The sequence below is a fragment of the Caloenas nicobarica genome, chromosome 7 (assembly GCF_036013445.1).
Source record: "Caloenas nicobarica isolate bCalNic1 chromosome 7, bCalNic1.hap1, whole genome shotgun sequence".
Classification (NCBI taxonomy): Eukaryota; Metazoa; Chordata; class Aves; order Columbiformes; family Columbidae; genus Caloenas; species Caloenas nicobarica.
In genome coordinates this window covers 25,928,451-25,955,798 of record NC_088251.1, presented here as the reverse complement: position 1 = coordinate 25,955,798, position 27,348 = coordinate 25,928,451, and the positions used below count along the sequence as shown (strand labels likewise).

The window sequence follows — 27,348 nt, the reverse complement described above, 5'->3', positions numbered from 1 at the left end:
ATCAGATTGCCAATCTGATACTGCTTTTCAAGCCACTGAAACTATTTGTGAGTGTGTGGAAGATGCGTTTCCTGCTGTCTTAGTTCTGAGAGGCTGTTAAGCAATGAGGAGCTAATGAGGAATTGATGCGGGCTACAGCAAAGCCCCAAAAGGTGAGCAGATGTGAGTCGCTAGTGGAGAAGCATGTTAAGAATCAGTAGCATCAAAACATTTCTTCATTTCCTGCTCCCTGCAAAATTGGATCAGAAATGAGTGCATGCATTAACTTGAGGATTTTTGGAGCAAGGATATATTCTGCATTTTTACAATTGAAGAGCTGAAAAACAGCATACCTTTGGGAAAAAAAAAAAGCGCCAATATTTTTATGGTTGGTTGGAGAACATTTTGATAGGCTTCCTCAAAAGAGCAAAGAAAGACACAATAGGACAAAAAATATGTAAAATTACTAGGAAAAGAAGCAGTCATTGGGAGGAGCAGGATCTTCCCAGATCTTACAGCTGCTTCTTCCATCTCAAAGATGGACACCATTTGTAGTCCTCATCTAGTCTGGGACTGACAGAGCCAATGTTTGTAGGATGTAAAGAAGAGACAAATGTGGCTTAAGGTGACACACACAATAGATATAGGCATAGCGGGAACAAAACAGGAAGAGAATTTTCAAACTGAGCATTAGGAGACTACTCAAGCTGTGAATTTTATTGGACAGCTAAGCGTGCTCCAAGGGCAGAAGTGGAAACACCATTCACTCAGCCATTTAGAAGTAGGGACATGACTTTATTGTAGAGAACGTCCTGTACTTTCAGAGTTAGAAGATACTATAATAGCTCTCTTTTAACTCTAACTGCACAACTGTCTATTACAACTAACGAGAACATCAGCTATTACTAGAGCTAACATAGGCTTACCCATAAACCCTTAAATTACTTTCTCACTTCTCTTTCTCATCTATTTCTCTCTCTCTCTAAGCATTATTGCCAGAGAGTGAAACAGTATGAAGTATGAATGCAATGTTAAAAAAAATCATTTACCATTCCTGGGGGAAAAAAAAAAGGAAGTTATGACAACCATTTTTAAAGAGAAGTTTTGCTTATTTATCACAGTTTTTACAGAAATGGACCGGCACATTTTCGTGTACAGTCCCCATCCTTCGTCACACCTGTATTGGCCATGAAGTTTTAAAAGAGAATTACAGCAGACACAGTCTCTCCAGAAGGCTGTACCTGGTGGCCATTAATACCAAAAGCCCCGTTGACTGGAAGGGCTAAGGCTTGTCCAGCCAGTGCTGCCAACCAGAGCTGCCCAGCAGGAACCTGAAGCAGGAGCAGGAGCACCAAGCCCTCCCCCCGGTGCCACCGCATGGCACCACCAGCCTTGGGACTTGCCAGCCCCTGCCAAGACTCCTCCTTTCCTCTGCTCTCCACAGCTCTTGTGTGCCTTTGTGTGCCTCTGCCTGCATCTGGGTGTCTGTCTGTCTTGGGAACACACATTTCAGTGCCCAACAGGAAGGGCAGGAAGTTCAACTACCATTGACATACAGGAATATGTTAATGGCTGAGGCAAAATGCCCAATGTTTTCTCAATAATTCCACTCATGGCAATAATTTATTGGTTTCTGTTTGACAGCCCCATAATTTTGTTCACAAAAATGCTTTCGAAATTAAGTTGTTGAAAATGGACTTTACCTTCTGTCTCCTTCCTTTTCCTCCACCACACTTCTAAAGATTGTAACATGCTTGTCAAACTAGGTGAGCCCCTCCTATTTGGCAGGATCAGACTAGCAGGTCTTTTAATCAGAAATTAAAATTAGAAAAGAAACACATTATTAGTTTAGCACTAAGTGCTCAAAAGTATTGCCATGTCCTTAAGACAACAACCTCTCTATTGTAAGTGCTTGAGCTATTAAGAAAATTAATATTTTGCAGACATGAGGAACTTTAACTCTCTGACTCATTGTGTTTGGGCTCCTCACAACAAAAAGTTTTTATCCTGTGGAAGACTCCTAAGGATGTATGACTAAGTCCATTCCTGACGGCAGAGTGCATCACAGCAGTTGTTGCTTCTCTCTCTCTCACTGTAAAATCACCCTGATACAGCATCAAAAACAACTGTCATTCCAAAGTGCAAGGACTATCAATTCAGTAGGTAGCAGGACAAGCAAGTGCATATTGTACACAAGTCATTTTTTTCTGTTTAACTACTCGGATATTTGTTTTGATGTCTGGAGATAAACTGTTCTCATTTTTCCAAAATTCTCAAGGTAGGTAGGTCTTTCTTTTAAACTAAAGGGAGTGTGACCGACTGGTCATACTAAACCCCACTTTCCCCTCACATACAACTTGAACTGATACCATCATCAGACATGTAGATTTATATGCTTATATGTGTGTTCTGCATTTTCTGTCATTTCTTAAACCTTGAAGATCCTAAACATAATTTCCCTTCCTGGGCCCTGGGATTTTTTTTGACTCAAGAATAAATTCCTCTCTTTGGCAAAGCACTCATCATGAGCTGCATTTTCATTCAGCTACAGCCTCTAGAACAAAGAAAGTGGTAAGAAGTCCTGGTACAGTCAGCTTTGTTATTTATACAGACCTAAAAGCTTCCCCATCTCCTTGACATTAGCAGTAGCTTTCCAAAACTGCAAGTTCTGCACTGGAGGACAAATGAAGTACATTACCTCCTCCGCATTCCTCCTCTCAAACCAAATAAGTGTCACATCTTCTGGGCTTTGGGATAAAAGTACAAAATTTTAAAAGTCATCTCACCCTGAAGTCCCTTCTCAAATACAATTACAAGTTTCTAAGCCAAACACCAGGGAGACTATTTTCTTTTTTTACTTTAAATTACTGTGGGTCCATCAGCTTTGACCACATTTGAAGGTACATTTTCTCCCAATTAGTTCTGTCTAGTCAAAGAAGCTCACGTAGCAATGACGCATCTCTTGCAGATAAGGGTATCCACTGATTTGATTTACTAAGAAGGCTAAATTTATTATGCAACATTTTACAAGTATAATTCTGCTTTCCCTTGATGGTAATAAATTCGATATCAGCTCCCCTGAGACAAGAGAATCAGTCCCTTTATTATCCAGACATGACCCCCAGAGCCAGATTCCATTTTAGAGACGGGAAATGGCCATATCTCTGATTAAAAGGGAAACTTTAATCAAATAAAGTGCTTCATCAAGCAAGAGCCAAGATTCCAATACTCCTGACTGCAGCACAGCAATGATCCAAAGCCATATCTGCCCCCAACCCATTACCGCTTACTGCAAACGTGATATCCATTCCAAACAAGATCCTTCAGGAGTTTCCTTATCATCCTGCGAGCTGCTCCTCCTATGCCCACAGTCCCTTGCAGAAACACATTCTCAGGCTGCTACGGCAGGGTCTGTTTGAGGAAACAGAGGAGGATAGGCTTTTCAAGGGTTTTTTTGACAATTAAATCAACCTCTCAGGTGACAAGTAACCTGAAACATGCAGCCAGGAGCAGCAGCCATGGCTCTCAGCTCAGTACCCTTCCAATAACACTCTTCTCTCAGACACTTCCAATAACACTCTGAAATGACCTTTTGAAGTATTTTGGATACTAGCTTATTTAGAGTCCCAGGTCAAGAGCTTTGTACCTATTGTCAGTGGTGTATTTCTGCAGGTTTACAGTGGGGTAGTAAACAAATAACAAATAATGACAACAATGACAATATGGATATCTACGGGTATTGTTATTTTAAGCATGCTTGAAGACTCCGCTTCTGTGTAAGCACAATTGGATCTGTATACCACTCAATGCAAGGATCCATCTTAGAGCCTTTCTGGCCATCTAGGTAGTTTTCTTGCAAGATACAGCAACTGACAGATAAATCATCTCCCTTTCAGCCATGAAAGCCCAGCTACACAAGCAAATGAAGGCACCCAAACTTCACATCTACTCAGGAACCGTTCAGTGGAGAGATCCAGTGATTTCATACAGCCTTCTGCAGAGATCCTCCTCAGATCAGGCCACGTGTTATTTCTGCTACAGCAGTAATATTTACCCTCTGCTTTATGCCAGGAGTATCTTCCTAATACCAAAGTCTCTGCACCGAATGAGGCCCCTTGCTCTGCAGGGCTTCCAGCTGCAGGACTGATTGGCAAAATGAGGGAAGTATGTAATACCACCACACTTGAAGGTTATTTCCCTGGTATTTGAGTGTTAGGTGCACCCACGCATGCAGGAAGACGGTTATTGTGCTGCTCTCTGCGTTCCAATGCAGCTTCAGTGATTTCCTAGGTGGGAGCACTGCCCCGGGCGGGGGAGGGGGAAAGGCTCACCCCCCGAGAGGAGGGGCAGGGCTTAGCCCGGTGCTGTCTATTCCCGCTGCCGGTTAGTCCGAGCTCCACCGGGCGCGCCCTGCCAGGACGGCTACGCCGTCGGGGGGATGTCGCAAAGCTGTGCCGGGTGTTGGCGGCCAGCCCCAGCGAGTAGCAATCGGGTTAGACGTCGGCAGCCAGTGGGCCCGGGCTGCGCCGAAGAGGCACAGGACGGCCGGGGACGACGGTTCCTTGCGGCCTCGGCGCGGGGGAAGTGGAGGCCTTTGCGGCTCGCACCGCAGAGGGGCTAAGCCGGTTATCGCCGACTGCCGCAGGCGAGACGGACTGCGGACCGCTTCTCTGGAGCAATGACGGCATAGAGCCCCCGAGGCCAGGGGACCGCTACCCGCAGCACCGGAGGGCGCACGTCGGACCCGGTCCGCTGCCCTTGCGCCGCTCAGGCCCAGAGAGAAACGACAAAGCGAGGGCTCCGAGAGACTGCTGGGGGAGCGGAGGTCGCTTCCAGAGCCGTCCGGGATCCGCGGGCAGCGTCACCGTCGGGGCGGCGAAAGCTACCGGTGGGCCCCGGCCTTGGGGGTGGGGCCCTCTTTCCGCCCCCACAGGCACACCCCCGTGGCAGGCAGGGACCGGCAGCACCCCCGCCCCGCAGCCTTCTCACCGCGGCCGGGCAGCGCTGTCGCCGCCAGCGCGGTACAGCGGGGCGGGGCGCGGCGGGCGGGCGGCGGGGGGGCGCGGGGCCGGCGCGGTGGCGGGGGCGGGTGGGGTTTCCGTGCGCGGCGCTTATTAGTGTGGTGATGGAGGGCCGGCCCCTCCGAGCCGCCTCGGAGCGGCGGCACGGGCTGGCGGCGGCCGCCGGGAGGTGAGCGGCGGCGGCTCGAGCGGCGGAGGCGGCGGGGCCGCCCCCGCCGTGCCCCATGCGGGCGGCGGCGGGGCGGCGGCGGCGTTGAGGGCGATGTCGATGATGTCGGAGGCCGGGGGCGCGGACCGGGCGCGGGCCGCCGTGGCGCGGCTGTCGGAGGCGGTGGGCGAGCGGCGGCGGCGGCTGGGTACCGCGATGGGGGAGGCGCGGCGGCAGCGGCGGCTGCTGCTGGTGGTGGTGTGCGTGGCGCTGCTGCTGGACAACATGCTCTACATGGTCATCGTGCCCATCATCCCCGACTACATCGCGGCCATGCGGGGCGGGGGGAACGCCGCCGGCCCGTCCGCGCCCGCCGGGGGCAACGAGAGCGGCAGCGGCGGTGGCAACCGGAGCCTCCTGCCGGCACGGTACCCGCCGGCAACGGGGGGCAACGAAGACGTGCAGATCGGGGTGCTGTTCGCCTCCAAGGCCATGCTGCAGCTGCTGGTGAACCCGCTCAGCGGCACACTCATCGACCGCGTGGGCTACGAGGCGCCGCTGCTGGCCGGGCTGGCCGTTATGTTCCTTTCCACCGCCACCTTCGCCTTCGCGGAGAACTACGCGACGCTGTTCGCCGCGCGCAGCCTGCAGGGTCTGGGCTCGGCCTTCGCCGACACGGCCGGCATCGCCCTCATTGCCGACCGCTACGCCGAAGAGCCAGAGCGGAGCCGCGCCCTGGGCACGGCGCTGGCCTGCATCTCCTTCGGCAGCCTGGCCGCACCCCCCTTCGGCGGCGTCCTCTACGAGTTCGCCGGCAAGCGGGTGCCCTTTCTGGTGCTGGCCTGTGTCTGCCTCCTCGACGGGCTGCTGCTGCTGGCCCTGGCGCCACCATGCGCCACCGGGGCACGGGCCAACATGCCCATCGGCACCCCCATCCACCGCCTAATGATCGACCCCTACATCGCTGTGGTGGCAGGGGCCCTGGCCACCTGCAACATCCCCCTGGCCTTCCTGGAGCCCACCATCGCCAACTGGATGAAGGAGTCCATGGGGGCCAGTGAGTGGGAGGTGGGCCTCACCTGGCTGCCCGCCTTCTTCCCCCACGTGCTGGGTGTCTACGTCACTGTCCGGCTAGCCGCCGCATACCCCCACCTCCAATGGTTTTACGGCGCCCTGGGCATGGCCATCATCGGCGCCAGCTCCTGCCTAGTACCAGCCTGCAAGAATTTTGGGCAGGTCATCGTTCCCCTCTGCGGCATCTGCTTCGGCATCGCCCTGGTGGACACAGCCCTGCTGCCCACTCTGGCCTTCCTGGTGGACGTGCGCCACGTCTCTGTCTACGGCAGTGTCTATGCCATCGCAGACATCTCCTACTCTGTGGCATATGCCCTGGGACCCATTGTGGCTGGCCAGATTGTGCACACCATGGGCTTTGCACAGCTCAACCTGGGCATGGGGCTCGCCAACGTGCTTTACGCCCCTGTCCTCCTCTTCCTCAAAAATGTCTGCCAAATGAAACCCTCTCACTCAGAGAGGAACATCCTCCTTGAAGAAGGACCTAAGGGACTCTATGACACCATCAAAATGGAGGAGCGCAAAGGCATGGGAAAAAGCCTCCGGCCAGTGGGCGAAACAGAAGAGAATGGCATGGACTCCTACCGCAGAGACCTGACAGGGGTGTCCGAGGAGGATTCATCAGACTATGAGTACAGTTAGGTTCCCTGACATGGCCCAGCCCCAGGAGCAAGGAGTGGCCTGTGGGGGAGAGGGAAAGGGGAGGACAAAAGCATTATTGCATTATGTTTCTGTACCAATGTGCAATATATACAGTTTAACCTTCGTCATGATGTAATGGCTTTCTTCTTCTAGACTATTTTTAATTAGTATTTCCTTCAGCATTCTGGCAAGGTGGGGGCAGTGGGGAATGGGGAGACAAATACTTAAGAAAATTATCTGAATAATCATTGGCATAAATCTGGGGGGGGGCATTAAAAAAAACCTCAAAAAACACCAAAACAACAACAAAAAACCAAAACCAAACACAAAACAGAAAAACCAACAGCCTCATAGATGGGGTATAATTGTGCCAAGTTTTCTCAAGCTGAAACTGTGTGTGACATACTGTGTATCTACGTAAAAAAAATACAAGAAAAGCAAAAAAGTGTGTATAATTTCGAATGGCATATTCAGGGACTTCATAAATCTTGTGTACATATACTTAGATTTTCAGTTGGTTTCATATATTTAAGAAGAGCAACAACTATCACAACATCTTATTCTTCCTTGGAAATAAACTAAACTGTTGTACTTTTTTTCTCTTTTGTGCTGCTCTCCGGTAAGTGCAATATACTGTATTATACTGAAGTCCAAACTACAATAATATGATCTGAATAAACAGAATTGAAGGGGATCGATTGCCTTTGTTTCATTGTTGAGGGCTGCTTGAGGGAGGGAGCTGGTTATTCTCAGTGTAACCCATACAGTAATGATTCCTCGTAACACAAACCTCATCGGTTACCAAAATCACCCAGGAGAAAACCCCAGTACAAAATGTTCTCATTCATTCTTCAAAACATATGTTAACGGATTCGAGCAAACGACGTCGCACTGCAAACATGGTATCGATCGCCTAAATACAGCTCTTCATAGTCTCACGCAAATTTAATTTTAATTCTCACCATCATGAATTTCAATTTTCGAATATTACATTACCAGTAGTTAGAGACACAACACTGGAAACCGCCTTTCTTGGTTCTGAATGCTACCCCAATTGCAACATGCACACCTATATGTAGCCGACAGGGATTAAACGAAACAAAAGATGCACGAAGTGCTTCATTCAAACCTTTGGAAAAAGTGGAAACCTTCAATCCAACCACAATGGAATCAGCGTGCATAATTTACCCTATAAATTTATCTTGATATAAAATAAAATCGTTTATTTAAATTCCTAGCTCATTAGGAAACAAAATAAGTGACTTAAAATCTCAAGTGGGAGGAAAAATTATATAAACGGCCACAGCAACTATTAAAGGGCTTCCACCCGTCCCTGGGGAGCTGGGCACCGCGAACGAAACGCGGAGAAGGCGTTCGTTGGTCCTACTGAGCTGCGCGGGACGCGCGGCCCCGCCGCGCCGCAGCTCCGGCCAGGCGGCCGAGTCGCTGCTCAGGCGGCGCAAAACTCATGAAAACAACGCGCCGATGCTGTAGCATGGCGGGTTCGGCGAAGGAGCGATGGCCACTGCGGCAGAACCCGAGTCCTGCTTCCCTAAAACGCAACGGCCCTCTTTGCGGGAAGCGGCAACAGCGGCGCCTCCTCTGGCCCGCCGCCGCCCCGGGGCCACCCCCGCTCCTGCCCCGACACGGTCCGCTGCTGCCGCCGGCTCGGGGCCGCTGCCGGCTCCAAGGCAGCTCCCGCAGAGCACGGGCCGCTCCTGGGACTGCTGCCGCCCCGTTGCCGGCTGCCGCCCTTCCCGGCCGTGGTGCCGGCAGCCCACTGGCAGCGCCGCCCACCCTGTCCGACCACGGAGCTTTCAGGAGCGCCAGGTGCCCCACGGCGACACCGCTCGACACTAGTGACAATCCCCGTAGCAACACGGGTCACCGAGAGCTGTAACCCTCAAGGGCTCCCCTTGCCGCCGCCGCGGGGGAGCCTCTCGGATGACTCCGACGGCAGTAAGGGCGCGGGCGAGCCCGGATCTGCTGGAGTCCTCCCTCCCGCCCCTTCGGGCACAGCTGGCACTGGTGCTACCGCCAGGCACAGCCTGCCGAAGGGGCCGAAAAACATTGGCGCGACCTGGGCGCAGAGGAAGGGCGGCAGCGCCTGTTGCGCGCACCGGGAGGGGCGGGAAGGACCAGGTCGGGCGGTGCCGGGGGCGAGGGGCGGGGAGGAGCCAGTCGGCGGCGGGGACGAGCCGCGCTCCTCACGCCCCTGCCCAGAGGGGACCTGGCCGCGGAGTAGACGGCGGTACCTTGGACAGAGCCGCCGCGACGCGCGGAGCCGCTCCGGAGCGCCCCGACGAGCAGGTACGGGCGGGCGGGGCAGCAAGTGCCGGGAACTGGGAGCCGCGGGCCCGGGAGCGAGGGAGCGGGAGCGGCGGGTCCCGCGGAGCAGAGCCGAGAGGGCTCCCCTCGCCAAACTCCGTGGCACCGGCTACTCCCACGGGGCCGCCCCGCTGTCGCCGCCCGCGGGTCCCGTTGCGACAGCGGTTCAGGAGGGATGGGGATCCCCGGGGCTGAGGCGTGGGAAGGTCTCGGGGCGCACCGGCAGCCTCCGACGAAGAGTCAGCGCTCCCCGACGGGCCCCGGGGCTGCTGCGGCCCGCGGGGAGCTCAGGGCAGGCGACAGGGCAGCTGCTGGCTTCTCTCGTCATGTCAACGGCCACAGCAGTGCACACTTCACATATGTGTTCCTGATAACGCATGCATTCCTCCTAACTTTAAGCACGGATTCCTAAGAACTTTAAGCTTTTCTTCCCGATAACACTGAGAGTGAGGATGAATAGATAGAGGCTGAGTGCAGTGCCTCAATAATGCTACACACAGCAAGCTGCCTCCCGAGTCCACAATGTATGCAGAACTCAACTATAAGCACATGGGCTTATTTCAGTCCTTCTCTGCTATCTGCTAACAGAGAGATCAGTGCTTTTTGTTGTGGATTTGAGCTGCTGCTTTGAACTGTGGGGAAGGCCACTCGGCTCCCCAGCCTGCCGTGACTCGCAGCCACCCTGCTAAGCTGCTCACTCCAGCCCTTCAGCTAAGCCAGCTGTAAATAAAAAGAGCTAAGATTTTTTTTTCCTTCACTTTGACAATGCACCTCACACCCATCCAAGTGAGCAACTTTGAAGTTGAACCATCTTGAATTTCCGCAGGATTTTCTCTTGTGTCAGGTTCCTCATCCTTTATTAAGCAAATAGAGGATTGGGCGTGATACTAAGCTGGCAGCACTCAAACCAGAGACAAAGCCTCAGTTCATCCCTATGACAGAGAAAAAGCACAGTTCAGGCTACTACCCGCAAACTCCTTAACACACTCATTTTACAGATATGTGAGCCTGTTACCAGTAGCATTTCCCACAGACACAGAGCCAGTATGGACTTGTAGTCAATGTGACTCCATATTGCAGTTTGATGAAAAACATAAGGAAAGAAAAAAAACCCGAAAGTCTCAGTTAGAAGAACACCAGTAGGATTTTTTTCCTTTAGCGAAATACAGCTTTAGGGGCTCTGAACACAAAATGGCTGCTCTGTATTTGAACACAGGTGGGGAGCTGAGGCCAGTCCACAAACAACTGGGCAAACCACAGTCTTCCAAGAGTTACAAGATGTGTCCATTATTTGTAGTGCTTTGAACATCTATTGCTAGGAATAGAATGCACAGCTAAGTGGTGAGACCTGTGTAGCACACGAGAGGGAGCAGAGCAGCACAGCGGGTTAATGTGGCCTTTCCATGAGGGAAATCGTTTCTCACCCAGGTTGAAATCATGAGCAGATGACAGATCAACATGAGTTTGCTGTGTGGCTCACTGCAGAGCCCCAGGGACATCTCTCAATCTTATACAACCTACTTCACAGCACATGGCCCCACTGGCTGCCAGTGCAGAACAGGGAGAGGACAGGGTTGACACAGGGTGTCAGTGACCACATACGCATTGGCAGAGCCACTCTGAATCTGCAAGGCTGGACTAGCCAAGCTGATTCCTCAGGAGAGGACTAATGCACAGCCATCCCTGCCCATTGCTAACCAAAACTCTTCATCTCACTTTCATACACTGTAGGTTTTTATCCAAATCATTTTTAAAAGCTGTTGTAGAAATATTCAGTGGCACTGAATGTATAGTCCCAAGGGTTTCAGAAAGGAAACACGACATTCTTTTCAACCTAGTCAGCACACGTTGTCTTTCGTATTTTGCATACACACAGTGCAAGGTAATAAAAATTAAAAAAAAAAAACCACCAACAACAAAACACAACAAACACACCTGTGATCCATCAAGACCTGACTGAACACATAGAACTGTAATCAAAAGACAGTTTCTTGGTGTGGGCAGTATTATATCAGAAGAAATATGTGCACCATGTAGCTTATTCTTGTACAGAAAAGGAAGAAGAGGCATCTTTAGAAGTGAAAACCAGGACAAGCACAATACCAGAGAGACACAAGTGGAAGTATTTGCTCTGTCACAGATGAATTCTGTGACTTTTGGCAGGTTAAGCCATCTCCCTGGATAGGTATATGCTATTTGGAAAGACTGTGCAAAGCTGCTCCAATGCGGTGTATGCCACCCCTCCCAGTCCTCCCACAGACAGCCTGCCAGCCTAGGCAGGCTCACAAGGTCCCCAGCCCAGAGCTATGCCCCAAAGCACTGGCACCCTGAAAGCTTGTAGCCTGCGGGGGACAAAGGCACATCTCCATCAAGCTCCTTTCCACAGCTTCCACATCTTTAAAGCGGAGATGACAGCATCTCACTGTGTCCATGGAACCATGCAGTGACAAATAGATTTAAAGACTGCAGTGCTTTCATATCAAATGGTAAAGACAGGACATATAAGACCCTTAGACAGAAAACTGCAACCTTACTATTGCCAGTGTCAATATAAATACATTCAAAGAAAAGTCACCTCTTTCCTCCAGCTAACAAAGCATGTAGATCATGGCACAATGCATTGCAAAGTAAATTAGAGTGACAAAATAAACCACGCTGAGAAGGGACCATTTATGTGCATCAGATAGTTCTGGATAAAGAAATTTATAGCAAAATGTGACAAACAATGTCAGAGCAATCTCCACAGGGCTCAGTTCAGCTACTTTTGAATGTTGTACTTCTATTTCTCTTCAGTTTTGCATTCTGAAGCTTCTGTGTATGCTTGTGCAGGGAATACTCCCCATGTACATTTTGATTATAAATAATGGGTACTGACTGGACTTTAAATCTTTTCTGTTTCCAGAACTGAGGCGTGAGGCTTCGTAAGTGTCCCCAAGTGGCTTCAATTTCTGTCCTCAACAACAGATATTGAAAGAAATGCAGGAATGCCTGTCCTAGAAAAAAACATGCAGAAGAAAGAGAAAGATACATGCAGTAAAGATGAGACAGTAAGTAATTATTTCTGGGGAAAAAAAAAAGGTTGAAGATAGATGACTTAACAGCTTTTAATGCTGTAAATTAATAATTGTAAACCAAGCTCTGTTCGAGAGCTGATTTCTTCACTTCAGGGAACACTAGTTATCCTGCAGAAGTTTACAGTCAGGAACTTTTACCTAACATTAGTGCTTCTCCTATCCAAAACCACTCTTCCTCCCAACATCCTGTGAAGAATTCCAATAAGGAAAATACTATTACACAACAGCAGATGCAGTACTACACAGTCAGGGATGTCATGTAATTATTTCTTAATAGTTTGGAATTATCAAACTATCACATATGATTCATTTTCAAGTGGGTTTTAAAGATGCCAGATGTGTATGCCTATAAATAGTCAAACCCTTGAGTTTAAAGCTTTTTTCCTAAGCAGAGTCATGAACTGCACAGTAACTGTACCCAGAAAGATAGGGCCAAAGCCAGGTATCAAAATTTGGCACATCTATTTCCACTGACCAAGAAATCAATGACAGAAGAGATATGCCCTGACTAAACATAGCTTGAAACTGTAGAATTACCATTCTTTTATTTCTGACACCCAGAGTGCATTACAGGCTAGACTGGATTTCCATTTCCATTAATAACAGGTAATCCTATGACACTTTTTATGAGTATTTGAAATCTTCATTTTCTAGATAGGGAAACATAATGCAGCACTGACTTTCCTGTGGATGTCAAAAGGCAGAGCTAGTATTTGAGCTCAGAGGACATGCACTCCCTGCCCTTTTCAGAGCACTTTTTTCAGGCCCTCCTCCCTGTGTGCACTAGCAAAGGAATTTGCAGCTAGCCTTGCTCTGAGCAGCAGATGGGACTAGGTGACTGCCAGACATCTCTTCCAACCAAAATCACGCTATGGTCCTGCAATTCTATGAAAATGCGTGTCTATTATATCAAGAGCTAGTAACAAAATCTGAACTTTACTTGCTTTAGGAGACAGGCTAAAAACAAATTAGAGAAATAAACCCTCCAAAAGTTTATGGTCTATACTAACCACTAATGGACAAGCATAGCTGAATTGGATGACCATTTCTCAATGCGGAGACATGTCCACCTCCCTGAGCATCACAGCCTCATGCAATTTCCCAGTCTTCCATGGATTATACCCTTGCTTGATTTTCCCACTGCCCCTGTAAGTCCTCTGGCTTTTAAATGACTAATTACACTTCACTTGGTTAATTCTATATTAAAAAACAAAGGAAGCTTAATTGCTTGGGCAGCATGAGATTGTTTTCTTCCCAGATAGTATTGTTTTCCTGCTCCAAACAAGATAAGGATAAAGCAAGTATGAACAGAAATGTTTTATCAAGCCTTCTAGGAGTGTTCCAGAGTGGCTGACAGTTGAGGTCTGGCAGAGTAAAACACAGGTTTATTGAGGATTGTGTGTAGTCAGTGCTACTAAACAGGTAGAATTGCGTGTTTTCTATTTCTGCAATTTTATAACTAGTCATATTAGCAGTCAGACAAATATTAACCCACAGTTTTACTGATCACAAGCTAAATACCCTTCTTTACTAATGAAATAACTTCTCTAAATGCATTATTTTACTATGCCCTGAAGTATTAGAAGATTTGCTAGTCTAGCTCAGACTATATGCTTGCATCATGCCTATCTGCCTGTTTGTCCTAGGATTTCTAGAATTTTTACCAAGGAATATTCTCAGTTTTCCACTAGTTTCCTGGCCTATCCATTTGAAATCTTCTTTGGCCAAAGGCCAAAAAATAGAGCTACTGGAGAGGTACCACTGCTTCAGTATTGCATGTAACTGCATACTATGTCCTAAAATCCAGGCAAATTAAGACCTAATGAAACTCCACTGAAGTCACACAATTACATTTGCAGTAATCAGGGATGTCAACTTCTAAAAGAGAATAAATAGATTTTAAAATGGATGCAATATATTATTCAGCAACAGAAGAAAAATAAAGAAGAAGAAGAAAAAAGGACGGTTTGGGAACAAGCAGAATTACTTGATAATCTCTTCTTTTTATGATTAGGCAGTGCCAAAACTCCCAGTTCCACCACTGCAACAGACCTTACGCATGTACCTACAGTGCATGAAACACTTGGTGCCAGAGGAACAATTTAGAAAGACCAAGGTCATCGTGGAACAGTTTGGAACTGCAGGAGGCCTGGGAGAATCCTTGCAGCAAATACTTCAGGAGAGAAGGGAAAAAACAGCAAACTGGGTAAGCAAATGCAGCTGAGAGAAATAATTGCTGTGTTGGATGACGCTCATTTACAAACTCTGTAACGTTCTATCTGTGATCACCGCTTTCTTTCAGTGGGTCAGTGCAAACAGGGGTCACATCAGATTCTACCAAAAGGAATGAATATTTCAGCCACAGTAGGCTAGAATTTTCAAACAATGTCAAAATCCATGTCATTATTATGTTTTCAGATCAACAGTTTGTTGACATATATGAGGGAATTCATGCACCTCAGATGCATGCATGCAGGTGTCAACTCTACCTGTAGGAAGCACTATATCCAGCCTTTTTGGATGTAGTTCCTTCCTTTCCATTTAATAACATGATTTGGAGTTTTTATTAAAATGAAAAACGCTTTCTGACAGAGCTATGAAAAGTGCCTTGCACACCCATCTAGACAAAGCTCTGATGCAAAAATTATTCTAGAATGGAATACCTTAGGATAGCAATTACTCTTTTTAAATTAAACTATTATTTGCCATTCATTGTCACAACATACCAACACAGTTACCTTGAAGTATTTACTTAGCTGAATATACACACACGTAGACATACATATATGTATAATATCTATCACATTGACCATGGTGAGACTTCAGCCTTTAAAGAAGTCCAGTTTTCTGCCTCCCAAGACAGGAAAATTAAATAAGCTGTAGATAAAGTAGATTTTATTATTCCACAAAGTCATAGTTCATCCTGCCTGCATTAACTGTGTTAGAATGTGGCAGCTGAAAACTAGAAACATTAATTTTATTGATGTGCTTCCATCCCATCAAGGAAGACAGACATTGAATGGTTTAATGGATTCAGTGAAATCCTGCAGGCTCGCTACTGATTTCAGTAAAGTGTGGTTCTCCCTTAACTTTTCCGTTGTGTGGCCTGCAAGAAAACTCCATCAAATTGCTGCTACAGTCAGGAAAAAAAGGCTACAGTACTGACAGTGCTTTTATTTTAAAAGCAGTACTTAATTTCTGAACTACCTGTTGCCACAGTCTTGAGGGCTCCACTAAATGCTGCCCAATCTCATTTTGTTTTTCTGATGATAGAACTTCATGTTTTGGTGGCTAAATTAACCATCACTTAAATAGTGTTCCTGATAACAAATAGTGTTCCAGGAGACAACTGTTCATTTAACCACTTACAGCATGAAAACTACAGAAGAAGGATGTATAAGCATTTTCTGAAATGTCTCAACTTTAAGTACCGGTTATTAAAATTAAATACCTGATTCTTAAGATAAACTAGAAATGTTCTTATTTGGAATTTGACTTGCCAGGAGTACAGCTCTAGCCTGTTCTCCTGAAGACTCCAGAGGCTATGAGGGAAGCATCTGTTCTAACAGCTATGAAATATCTCACAGGAAACGTTTTTCAACTGACGCATACATTCATAATTATTTTTGCATAATTTCATTGTTGTTTATAGTTACTATATGCAAAGCATGCCTACTAACTCTGAAAGACCATTTGATATTTTTATGAAAACCTCCATTTTCCAAATAATGATTCTTCAAACTCTGCTCAGACACAAAGGAATATGGTTACTGTACATCTGTGTTTTCAATAAAAATGGTTAGAAATTTAATGTGTGTGTCTCTCTGGGTCAGGCATCAGTAATTTGCATTTGTGTCAGTGGACACAGAGGGAATTCTCCAGGGGTCTTATCCACATGCAAGTATCTGCAGGACTGAATCATTAGGCTCTGAAAATCCTTTTCCCGCTCCGTCTTGCTACAGGACAGTATCTGATGGCTAACAACAGAGCATCTTGGCATCATTGACAAATATTTGAAGCCCCCTGAGGAAAGCCTTCACTAGTAAAATTCTGTCCATCTCTTAAATATATCCCAACCACCTATTCAAGAGTCAGCAGCTAGCATGTTGTACTCAAATGTTGGGTTTTTTTTGTAGAGAGAAGCAAACAACAAAATACTGAAACCACCACAATATGGAGCTTGTTTACTTTTTAATGGAACATACCGTAAATTGCTATTGATTGAAAAATAGGATTATGGAATTGTGGCTGATTTCAGCTGAGCTGAGGTCACAGAGCCCAGGCTGAAAATGCTCAGCAGCTCCATTAATCAGAGCCCAGACCTGACACCAGGAGCACCAAGCACTCCCCCCTCACCCCAGACTGCCTTTCTGCATGTTGTTCACAGCTTTAAGAGTTCTTGTCCCCTTCCTTCAGGTGTTTAACTATTGGCTGGATGACATGTACCTCAACAACCGGCTAGCTCTTCCAGTCAATTCCAGCCCAGCAATTATCTTTGCTCGTCAGTATTTCAAGGATGTAAATGACCAGCTGAGGTAATGTACCACAACTTTACAGCTTTTGCTAAATGAAAGGATATTTTAAATGTACTGTTTTTGCAAAAAGAAAATCAACTTTCATTAAAAAATAAGGGCTGTAACCATTAAATTATTTCCTACTAGGCCTGCTGATTGAGGGCAGCGTTTCTGGGGTTACTCATACTGATATTCAGAAAGAAAAATGTCATTACGATTACTTTTATTGCTTGAGAAAAAATGCCAAGGGATTTATAATTTTTAAAGGAATATTTGCAAAGCTTTTCATTTTATAATTCAAGTAAACCATTTTGCGATGGAAAAACAAAATACACAGCACAGAATATATGTCTCCAGACATGCTTAGAACCGGATTCCATTCCTCAACCTTTGCTGAAACATTTTATCCTTTTAAAATAGTAAACCAGATGAAATCGAGCTTCATATAGTGCAATTTTCCTCTTTGCTTTTAGCACTCTCTAGCTGCTCATTACTGAAAGAATTAACTGCTTGTGAATTTATGCTATTATAAAACAGCCAGAACCTTGAAGCCGATATGTGTTATTTTAACATTTTGCATAGACAGCCAATGCATCTTTTTACTTTACTTTAAACATAACTATAAATGCTTTCATTCATTACAGACTAAATTTATTGTGCACACAGCTTTCAAAAAACCTCGACTTTGCACTTTCTAATGCACATGCTTTCACAAGGAAATATTTTTCTCAGAGCCTCCCATTCAGACACAGTATAAATGGGCAGTGTCAGGAAATAATACACCTGTCCACAGCTCAGCAGAAAGAATATCTGCTTAGGACAGGAAGTACTCTAATAAATTGGACAGCTTATGAGTATTGATATGGAAACCCATCTTAAGGATTCTGTTAAATATTCAGCCTTTGCTTACATTCTCTAAATAAATGCTTTCAGGCTTCCTCCTGTGGCAGTCTGTTTAACCATTTGAAGGAACCATCTCTAGGATTTCATATTTCTCTTGACATTAATTGATTTATGTTTTAGATGGGGGCGGGGGGCTTTTCTTGCCAAGCCAGAAGACTTTCCCTATGCTGTGTCATGAATCATTCAGGCTTTCCTCTGTCTCTCAGAAACTGCCCAGTATTGCCAAATGACAAAAGACTGATGTCACTTCTATCTGCTACTTGCAGGTTTGCTGCCAATCTAATTTCTGGAGTGCAAGACTATAAAGCTTTACTGGACACGTAAGTAGCTTGGAAAGAGAGCTGCTGCTTGAGTATCTGCAGGGCTTCTGATTCAAGGGTGCTGTAGCATGCTCAAAGTCAGGCTGCTTTGTACCCCTCCACCATTTAGAAGGGGTAGGGCTCCAGCATGCTTCAGGGCAAGCGCTTCAGCAAATTTTATGCACTTTCTGTTTTATTACTGCAATCTAACAGGTTGGAGAAGGGTCCAAAAAGATGCCTAGTAGTCATCACTCTAGCACGCACAGCACAGCCCAAAGGACACACACAATCTGCCTAGCAGAGCTGTTGAGAACACACCAGAAGTCTGTGCTCCCTAGACTCAAAGAGCAGCAGCGCTGTGGTTACACAGCCTGCACGCCTTCCCTGGCACTTAACACCTGCCAGGGTGCTGCACCTCCTTCACATACTGCACCCTCCATTTAGAACATCAGCCCCCCACTTCCCTCCCCGCAAAAAAGAATTCATCCCACCAGGAGAAGGAAGCCTTACCACAGACAGGCTGGTGCAGTGGCTAGTAAAAATAAGAAGTTACTTATGCCTTTGTTACTTTCTGTACATAAACACAGGGAAAATCCATGATTCTTTAAGTCATATATGAGGTATCTCATAACAGCATTTTACATAGGACTTCTTAACCTCACCTAATATGTTCCAAGTTCACTGCGGAAATCACGGCTCCCTGAAGACTAGAAACAGTGGAGAGCCAAGCACAATGGACACCACGCCATAGTATGGAAGGGGTCACTTTCCTGTCTGGAAATACCAGAGGCCTGTATGATATGCTTTAACCAACACTTGTTTGAATGAGGAAGGCAAAGTCCATAATCAAACAACAAAGTGCCTATCATCTATAAATTAAAGAAAGAGGAAGAGCTGTTTGATTTTTCAGTTCAAAAGTCTGACAGTTACTCAGAAGGTAGAGAAGTGATACTTATTTAAGAACACATGCTTTTGTCCAAGATATGCCATGCAACTGCATAGACCAGCACCGATGTGTTGTGAAGTACTATTGCATGCTAGTGTTCGTTTCATCTTTATATGACAGGATGTGAGATAAAGAAGTCACATTGCTCAGACAAAGGACAAAGTAAATTCTTATTATCTTGACCTTGTTACTCTAGATCCAAAGATTCCTGTGATCAGATTTGCTTGTCTTAAATCAATAATAATTTAAATCCTTGCTACTATGTCCTCATATTGTTATTACCGTTTGCTTATCACCCCTCCTGTATAATTATCAGAACACCATAATTGTAACATTTTCAGTTCCTTGTTGCTGTTAAGGACTTCTACCAGCAAGTGTCCTGCTAGCTTCTCTTGGATCATCCCACATGTAGATGCACAGTATTCCAGTCCTAACGCAGGTGTTTAGTTTTAACCATGCAGATATTCCATGCAGTTGCCAGGACTAAATATTTCAAACAAAGCCCAACTTGCTCACATAAAAGAGTTATAAGATCTTACGCAGACATCTCCTAAATCTTTACAAGTTCTTCTGGTGCCATCAGTCAGAGTTAATAACCCCTTTCTTAACTGCTATAATTACAGATTGTCTTATCTAAACCTAACATGCTATTCCACTATTTTCCATCATCATAGATGCTCTTTAAAACTCTGTTCAACATAAGAGGATTTCTGCATTATGCAAAATGTGGGAGAAGGAGAAATAAGTGATACAGAGAGTTTGAGAGCCAGGAAACAAACTCAATATCCCTGGTTTAGAATTGCAACAGTTTTAAAGAGAGTTAAACAAGACAAACTACCATAAAACATTACCCCCTATCAGCTGTGTGACAGTAACCCCCTCTGTGTGCTTCCTTGCCCTTGCCCCTGCCTCTCTCTGGCAGGCTGGAAGCTTAGTCCTCTTTTGCTGAGGGAAAACCCCTGCACCACAAAATCTTCTTCCTGTGGTCTCTGCAGCCTCTCCCAAGCAACAGCACCATTATTTCCTGCTGCAGTGTCAGTGGGATATTTTACAACCCACAATCATAATTGTGATAATGTGGTGCTTTGTGTGGTGTGGGGGTTTTTTGTTTATTTTTGGTGGTTTGGGGTTTTGTTGTTGTTTGTTTTGTTGTTGGCTTTGGTTGTTTGTTGTTTCCCTGGCTGCTAAAGAAGCCTTTTAGGAGGTATTTTTTTCATGTGCCTTCTAATAAAAAGTGAATAGGTTTTCAGCACTTATTCCCCCATGGATTGAAGTAAGGATTAGCACATAAGCAAGGCTCTATGGAAAACAGAAATGCCCTCTGTATTGCCCCAGACATTCCCTGTTCATCAGATAAAGCCCTCTCACATACTCTCTAACCACCCTGCGCAGTACAGAGCCACTGTGATTCAAAGTGAATTTCATCAGTATTTTTTTTCAAGGTGCTATGTCTTTTCTAGCTATTCTGCTGACTTCCATCCTGGCAAGTTTCTGGGGTCCCATCTAGGCAGGTTTCCTACGCACATTGCAAAGATACTTGTGACCTGCTATTCTTTCCACATCCACTAGATGATAATGCAATTGCTTAATGAATATGCATGAAGCTGCTAGGAATGATGTATTTAACTTTGGTATGGGAATTCATCTATTTCCCTTATACTGTAATCTTGTTTTGTTATTCAATTTGTGTTATACCTGATCTAATTGTAACAGAACAAAGGACAGATTAGATTTCTTTTCCTTTCTGTCTCTCTCTCCCCTCTTTTTCTCTGGCTTTGTTTTTCTCCTTCTCTCTCTCCAGCCATGCTTTACCTGTTGATTTTGCTCATGGACAGCTGTCCGGTCATCCTCTCTGTATGAAGCAATACTATGGACTCTTTTCTTCCTATCGTCTTCCAGGACATATCAAAGATACCCTCGTGGCCCAGAAAAGCAGTGTAATGCCAGAACCAGAGCACATCATTGTTGCTTGTAACAATCAGGTAAACGAATGTGGTGTTCGGGGGGTTTTTTATACTTTTCTACATTTCTTAGTTCACTTAAATTCACTCAAGAAGAGTCTAATCTAATCACTGTTCAGAAACACAATTAGTGAGCTACATATGAGCTCACTTCTTACCAAGCATTCACTGTCAATATTTCCAAAAGATGCTTCTGCAGCATTTTTGGTTTTAGCCTACATTATGTTCCAAGTACAGTGATGCAGAAAGGAGGACTGTGGCAGAATTTGTTTGCTTTCTCATTCAAAGAAAAATGTTTATTAAACAGAGATGAAACCACAGAGAAAAAAATCTTAGAGTGCATTTGCTGGAAATGCTCTTCTCTTGATATCAAGTATTGGCACACAACACACGGCATATATACCACCATTCCATGTAGGGGGGCCTAAGCTATGCCTGAAGAAGTGAGCACAGGTGTAGGCAGAAATAGAGAAGCATTAGTATTAATCTGCCCCAACCCATAAATGCCATTGAGTAGCAGAGTGTATTGGCTGGGCATAGTACCTTAGAGCCCTCCTTGACTATTTGTAGCACTGGAGCCATGCCTGCAGGCCCCTTTGGAATGAACGGGTTTATCCCAGTGGTCCCTTTTCCAGGAAGACCTGTTCTTCACCTCAATGGGAAGTTCTCTAGATTATCTAGGTTATTTTTAAACAAATAATTCCATGGAAATTATGTAGATACTTCCTGATTTTATCTCTTCAGGTTTTTAAAGCTTATTCAAATAACCTATGTTTTATTTGAGCCCAACACGCAATATAAGTCCACTATAGCAACTGCCGTTGCACTGGTATAAACACAGGATGAGGGGCCCTTGGCCAGCTCCCAGTGGTTTTGTGCTCCACTGCCTACAGGCCTGGCTTTCCAGGCAGGACTTCAGCTTCTCAACACCCACACAGGCAAAAGCAAAATGTTGGACAAGTAAGGGTCCAACCCATTTGTGACTGTTCTTCTGACTTCTGTCATTTTTTTGCAGTTTTTTGTTTTGGATGTTGTCATTAATTTCCGTCGTCTCAGTGAGGGAGATCTTTTCACTCAGTTACGAAAGATAGCCAAAATGGCAGAGAATGAAGAGGAAATGCTGCCTCCAATCGGCTTGCTGACAACAGATGGCAGAACAGAGTGGGCAGAGGCCAGGACGATCCTTATGAAAGGTTAGCAGCAGCAATCCCAGCTTTCTCCTCTTCATCATCTTCATCCTCTTCCTCCTCACCATCATTGCCTTTCCTTGCTGGGAGTGAACATTACAGACAAATATATGACTGAATGTGCAACTTCAGTGCTCAGATGTATGTTACTGGGGAAGCAGCAGATACGGTTTGACCCTTTGGCTGTGTATGTTTAAGTGTTATGCCATGTAAATAGCTCTCACTCCATTCTCTGTTTTTCATCACATAAATGACATTACGTCAGATTTTGTGATTTGTCTCTTTCTTCATATTCATTTGTACCAATACGAATTATATATCTTTTTAGCTTTTGGAAACTATCAGACATTTTTAATCTGATCTGTCAAAGGCGTCTACAAGTTAAACACCTACTGAATCTAGCTGTGTGCTCTCTCTAGTTGATGGAGAAAAATAGAAAGTACCAGTGCTAATTCATCAAAATCTTAACTAAGTACCTAGGAAAGGTGACACCAATTATTATCTAGGGATAGTTCTCTCCCTTCCAACAACAGGCAGCATTTAGCTCTCTTGGATTCTGGACTCAAATGCCTGACTTTGAAACAGATGAAAATAAAGGGTGGGGTTAGTCACCTCTATCACTTCACATTTCATATATATTACCCTGAAGCTAAGTGATGTAAATGCCTTCTTTTTGCCATTTTAGATGACTTAGGTATTTATTTCCTCCCCCTTAAAAAAAATATTAACTCAGCTCTCTACCCCCAGTTCAGCTATGCTACAGAAAATATTGCTGTTTTACCAATGCCATGGAATATACAAGAGTTTCCAATAGTCTCAAAATATGTTTACCACCCCAAGGAAGATCTTTACTTTTCTTAAGTTTATCTGTGCTTATAATAACTTCATATAGATACACACACACACAGGGTCCTGGCCATTATTATATGGTATCAGTCTCATCTTCAGGCTTTCCCCTCCCTGTCTTTCTTTTTAAAGCAGGAAAAAAGATTTTGTATTTTAATGAAAACTGATATAAGCAGCTAATATTTATTTTCACAACACACTTTTATGTAAAACAGTGAATAACTTGAAACCTGCAGCAAAATCATCTTTGTAAACCTACATCATCCTGAAGAAAAAAAAAAAGACAAATCAACAAAAACTAGCAGAACCACCTCTAGGGTGTTTCTGGATTGCCTGGCATTTGCCAAAATATTCATTTTAATGAGGAAAGAAACCAACTCAGTTATACAGCTAAAAACAAACAAACATTCTGCACTAGCAAATATCACAGCACCGTGATGTGAGCCTTCTCTAATCTAAGCAGGAATCCCATCGTAGACCACTTGGATTAGCAAAGTTCCTCTGTATAGTATAATGCATTGCAGTTACACGTGGATACATGGTTATTAACAGCCCTTTTTTCTTTCTTATCTGTGGTGAAATGTTCATGCAACAATAACTAAGAGAGAAAGAGAAAAGCCTCTTGTGAAGCAGTGGGAGGTGGAAGAGGTCACTCTACACTGTTCTGTTTTGGGTAGGGAAAGAGAGAATTCTTTGAGACAGAGAAGACCTATACAGCACTCTGCAGAGGTTATGAAGGAGAGAGATACATGGGCCTGCATAGACCCACAACTACATAGGTCTTCTAGGTAAGAAAATTTCAAAGAAATTATGATAAACCCAGCCACCACTGCTTTATAAAGGCAACCACTACTTTAACTGCATTCTGGTGCAGAACTAACTCTCCTAAGTAGAAGAAGTGAATTCTTACTGCTGTAGGGGCTGCTATCCCACAAATGCTATATCTGAATTTGATTCAGAACTGTAGTATCATATTTTCCTTTTTAAAGCAAACCCACAAAACTCCAACTAACCAAAAGATGATGGCTAATTCAATGCAATTGTGTGCATTAGAAAGAAGTAAAATAAATGTCTTGCAGGCCTTTAAGGCTTGCTCTCACACTTGTCTGCTTCAGGTCTTTCTGGAAATATTTATTTTCCATCTCAAGTCATGGTTCATGAGTTCTTGTGAAGTTCATTGCCTGCTTTACATGATAATTTTTTTCAGTGTTTGATCAGCTCTCTGGACATGTCTGTTTCTTTCTGTAAGGGCATCTTCCCCCTACTTTTCTGTTTCCAGTGAAGCTTAATTATATTCACTCTAATACCTACAATCAAGATACCCTGAAGCCATATGTCAGAATAAGGGCTTCACGTCTGTCAATGATGTGTGGGCAGCAGCCACAATGAAATATATATAAACCTATCAGACAACATAAAGCAGAACACTGAGCAAGCTGTGAATAGTTTGTAAATCACTACCCAAACAGGTTCTCCTTGAAGGTGCCCATCCGCAAATACTAGCAGCTGATCTATATGGGGCAACTTCCATTCACTAGGATCTTTTCAGCCTTTGCATTGATGTACGCAGACCATCAATGGAATAAATACTACAACTATGGTCAGCCCTGCTACTGTCAAATACTAGAACAGCTTTACAGCCAGGAGCACAGGAACATGTCTTGTCCTTCATAAAGTTTCTGAATCCTTTTGAGGACAATTTATAGAGACCTCAGTATTTCACGTGTTGTAGAGAGGCACAGATCACTGGCAGAAAGCTCAGCCTACCTGCATGCCCCATCAATTACAATATCCTGGCTTACATCTTTGTAGGAGGTGGCAGGAACCTCAGGTGCCTTCCCTAGGACCCTGCTCTGCAGGCAAGGGAAGACAACACACTATGTGCTCCTCCAGGTCCCCATGCAGCCTGCAAGAAGTCAGGCTGGCACCCCATCACCTGGGCTCATGGCTGCCAACGCTCCCTGGCAGGAGCTGCCAGACAGCAACAGGCAGTGCCTTACCACAACCTGCAAGAGGCCACAGCTCCCCCTCTTCCTTCTTAGCCACTGCTATCACTTGCCTCTCCTTCCCTTGACCCCTTTTTAATTTCTTGCATATTTGCACTCTTTTTTACTGCAAAACATCTGGAGAATGAACCTGGATGATAGCATGCACCTGCTGTTTTCTAGCTCCTCACTAGCCTATGTTACTCATTTAGGGAAGGTACATTTTTTTTTCTTACTTTGAAAAATGCTTTTCTTTCAGAGTATCAAGCTACTTTTCATATTTGCAAACATTAAAAAGATGCACATTTTGAAATGGCTCCACATTTCAAATGCAAATCATAATTGTTTAATTTTAAATATGCTTCTATTCTTTCAGCTAAAATAATCTCCTGAATTGAGCACAGATTTGCTGAGCTTAGCACAGACTTGCAAGAAGTTTTGATCAATCTGAATTAATATATTTGTTTAAGAACAGTCTGAAACACAAACATTTTCACCAAAATATAGAAAACCAGCAGAGGAAAGTTGATCTGTTGAGAATGGAAGAAATTTTAAGATGATGATTGAAAGCACTCTTTTCCTTTGATCTTGTTAACAAACATTTAACAACAATTAACTATGTTGTATACTTTTGAATTTGAAACAAATGCTTGTTATAGGTTCCACACTTCTATCCTTTCAATTAAGAGCTGTATTAACTGCTCACAATTAAATATTTCGTATGCCTCAAACTGGCCTTCAGAAACAAACCAACCTTTACCTTCATAGTATTTCTGAGTTAAAGAAACTTAGGAAAAAAACCTTGCATAAATACCCCATAAATAAGGAGGAAAGTGCTGAGGACAACATAAAAATAGCCTTTGTAGTACACCTGCAGAAGCAAGATTGACAGGACAAGAAAAAGCAGCAGAGAAAGAGACAGAAAAAGCACGTTTGATTCAGCAGTATGCTAATTATAGAATGGAAGCGGTATGTGGCAACCCATGGTTTTGGCAATACCATGTTCAAAAACTAAACCTCAATATCTCATCCACAGATGTTTCGTCATGTGATACAGGCAATATACCCAGTCCAGGGCTTATTTCTCCGAAGTACAAGAAATAACTAGGGACAGGAGAAAGAAGAGGGTTTTAATACAAGAACAAAAAACCAAGATGGGCCCTACTGTTGTCCAGAAAGGGGTTTCAATGGGAGAACAGCACAAAACCAGCACAGGCCCTTCTGTTCCAGAGCAGAATACTGCAGCAATACTGTGAGCTCTGAAATTCTCTATTTTCCACCTGTCCTCTCTGTAACTTTTATATATAAAATAAGTAAGCATTGCTGGCTTTAGGAGTGAAATATATCTATTTTGTAATATAATTACTTCAGGAAATGAAAGGCAGAAAAAGAAAGTGGAAATTATTGAATCATATGAAAGATACACAGAGATATTGCAAAAGTTAACACATGAATGAATGCTTTGATGTAACATTTCCTTGCACCAAGATGTTCTGCTGTTGAGAGAGCTTTGCAGACACCAGCCCATTGCAGAGTCAGGGTCAGATCTTCAATGCTCTCCAAGGCAGCAGGGCTCCTCAGCCAGTCCTGCGCTACAGGTAAGAGGACATGAACATTTCACTCTTTTATCCTCAGACTCTACTAACCGCGACTCTCTTGACATGATTGAACGGTGCATATGCCTGGTGTGCCTGGACAGTCCAAGTGGGGTGGAGCTGAATGATACAAACATGGCATTGCAACTGCTACATGGAGGAGGCTACCACAAAAATGGGGCCAATCGTTGGTATGACAAACCTATGCAGGTAAAAACCTTATACTACTATGATGTTACTTGCATGTGGCAAGGCACTCCAGTCACCCTTGTGGTAGGGACCACTTAGAATCAAGTGGGAGAAAGAGAGGAAGGTGGTGTCAGCATCTGCCAAGGCAGGGTTGGTGTGAGCAGTGCTGTTCCTTGCAAGGCAGGCGTAGATTTCACCTTCCCTGAAGTTGCCCTTCGCACTTCAGGCAGTAGAAAGATACACAGACATACAGATAGGTAGACATCTGATTGAAAAACAAAACAAAACAAAAACAACAACAAAAAACCCAACCAAACAAAACCTCCCCACCCCCACGGTACACATTTAATTACAGTCAATCAAACGAAATAAAAATGCTGGACTAGCATCCTAGAACAAAAAAAAAGTACAATAGCTTTCTCTGTTTTCTCTTCTCATGCATTTTCCTGACATTCTAGAATTACTACTGCTTATAATTTAGTATGTGTTTAAGTTAGTATTTAAGTTCTCACATAACAGATTGTTTACTCATTTAATGACATCCTTGTTGAGGCTTTCCTGGAAGAATCAATTTATCGAGCCTTTTTCCCAATCTGATTTTGATGGTCATATTTGAGAGTGTCGCACTGTTATTTTCACATTTTGCAACAGACTCAG

General features: G+C 44.7%; 2 protein-coding genes across 2 annotated transcripts in view; both read left to right on the top strand.

Moving 5' to 3' along the window:
* The first annotated feature begins 5,271 nt into the window (after nt 1–5,271).
* Nucleotides 5,272–6,864, top strand: SLC18A3 (solute carrier family 18 member A3). The gene has a single exon (XM_065639450.1). It carries the CDS (start codon nt 5,272–5,274, stop codon nt 6,862–6,864), a length of 1,593 nt encoding a protein of 530 aa, XP_065495522.1.
* A 5,312-nt stretch (nt 6,865–12,176) lies between these two features.
* Nucleotides 12,177–27,348, top strand: part of CHAT (choline O-acetyltransferase) — a 28,781-nt gene continuing 13,609 nt past the window's right edge. Inside the window, exons 1-7 of the mRNA XM_065639337.1 lie at nt 12,177–12,239; nt 14,281–14,472; nt 16,683–16,801; nt 17,950–18,003; nt 20,730–20,910; nt 21,905–22,082; nt 26,543–26,712. Coding sequence (XP_065495409.1) covers nt 12,177–12,239; nt 14,281–14,472; nt 16,683–16,801; nt 17,950–18,003; nt 20,730–20,910; nt 21,905–22,082; nt 26,543–26,712 — 957 coding nt within the window. The remainder of the gene's footprint in view (nt 12,240–14,280; nt 14,473–16,682; nt 16,802–17,949; nt 18,004–20,729; nt 20,911–21,904; nt 22,083–26,542; nt 26,713–27,348) is intronic.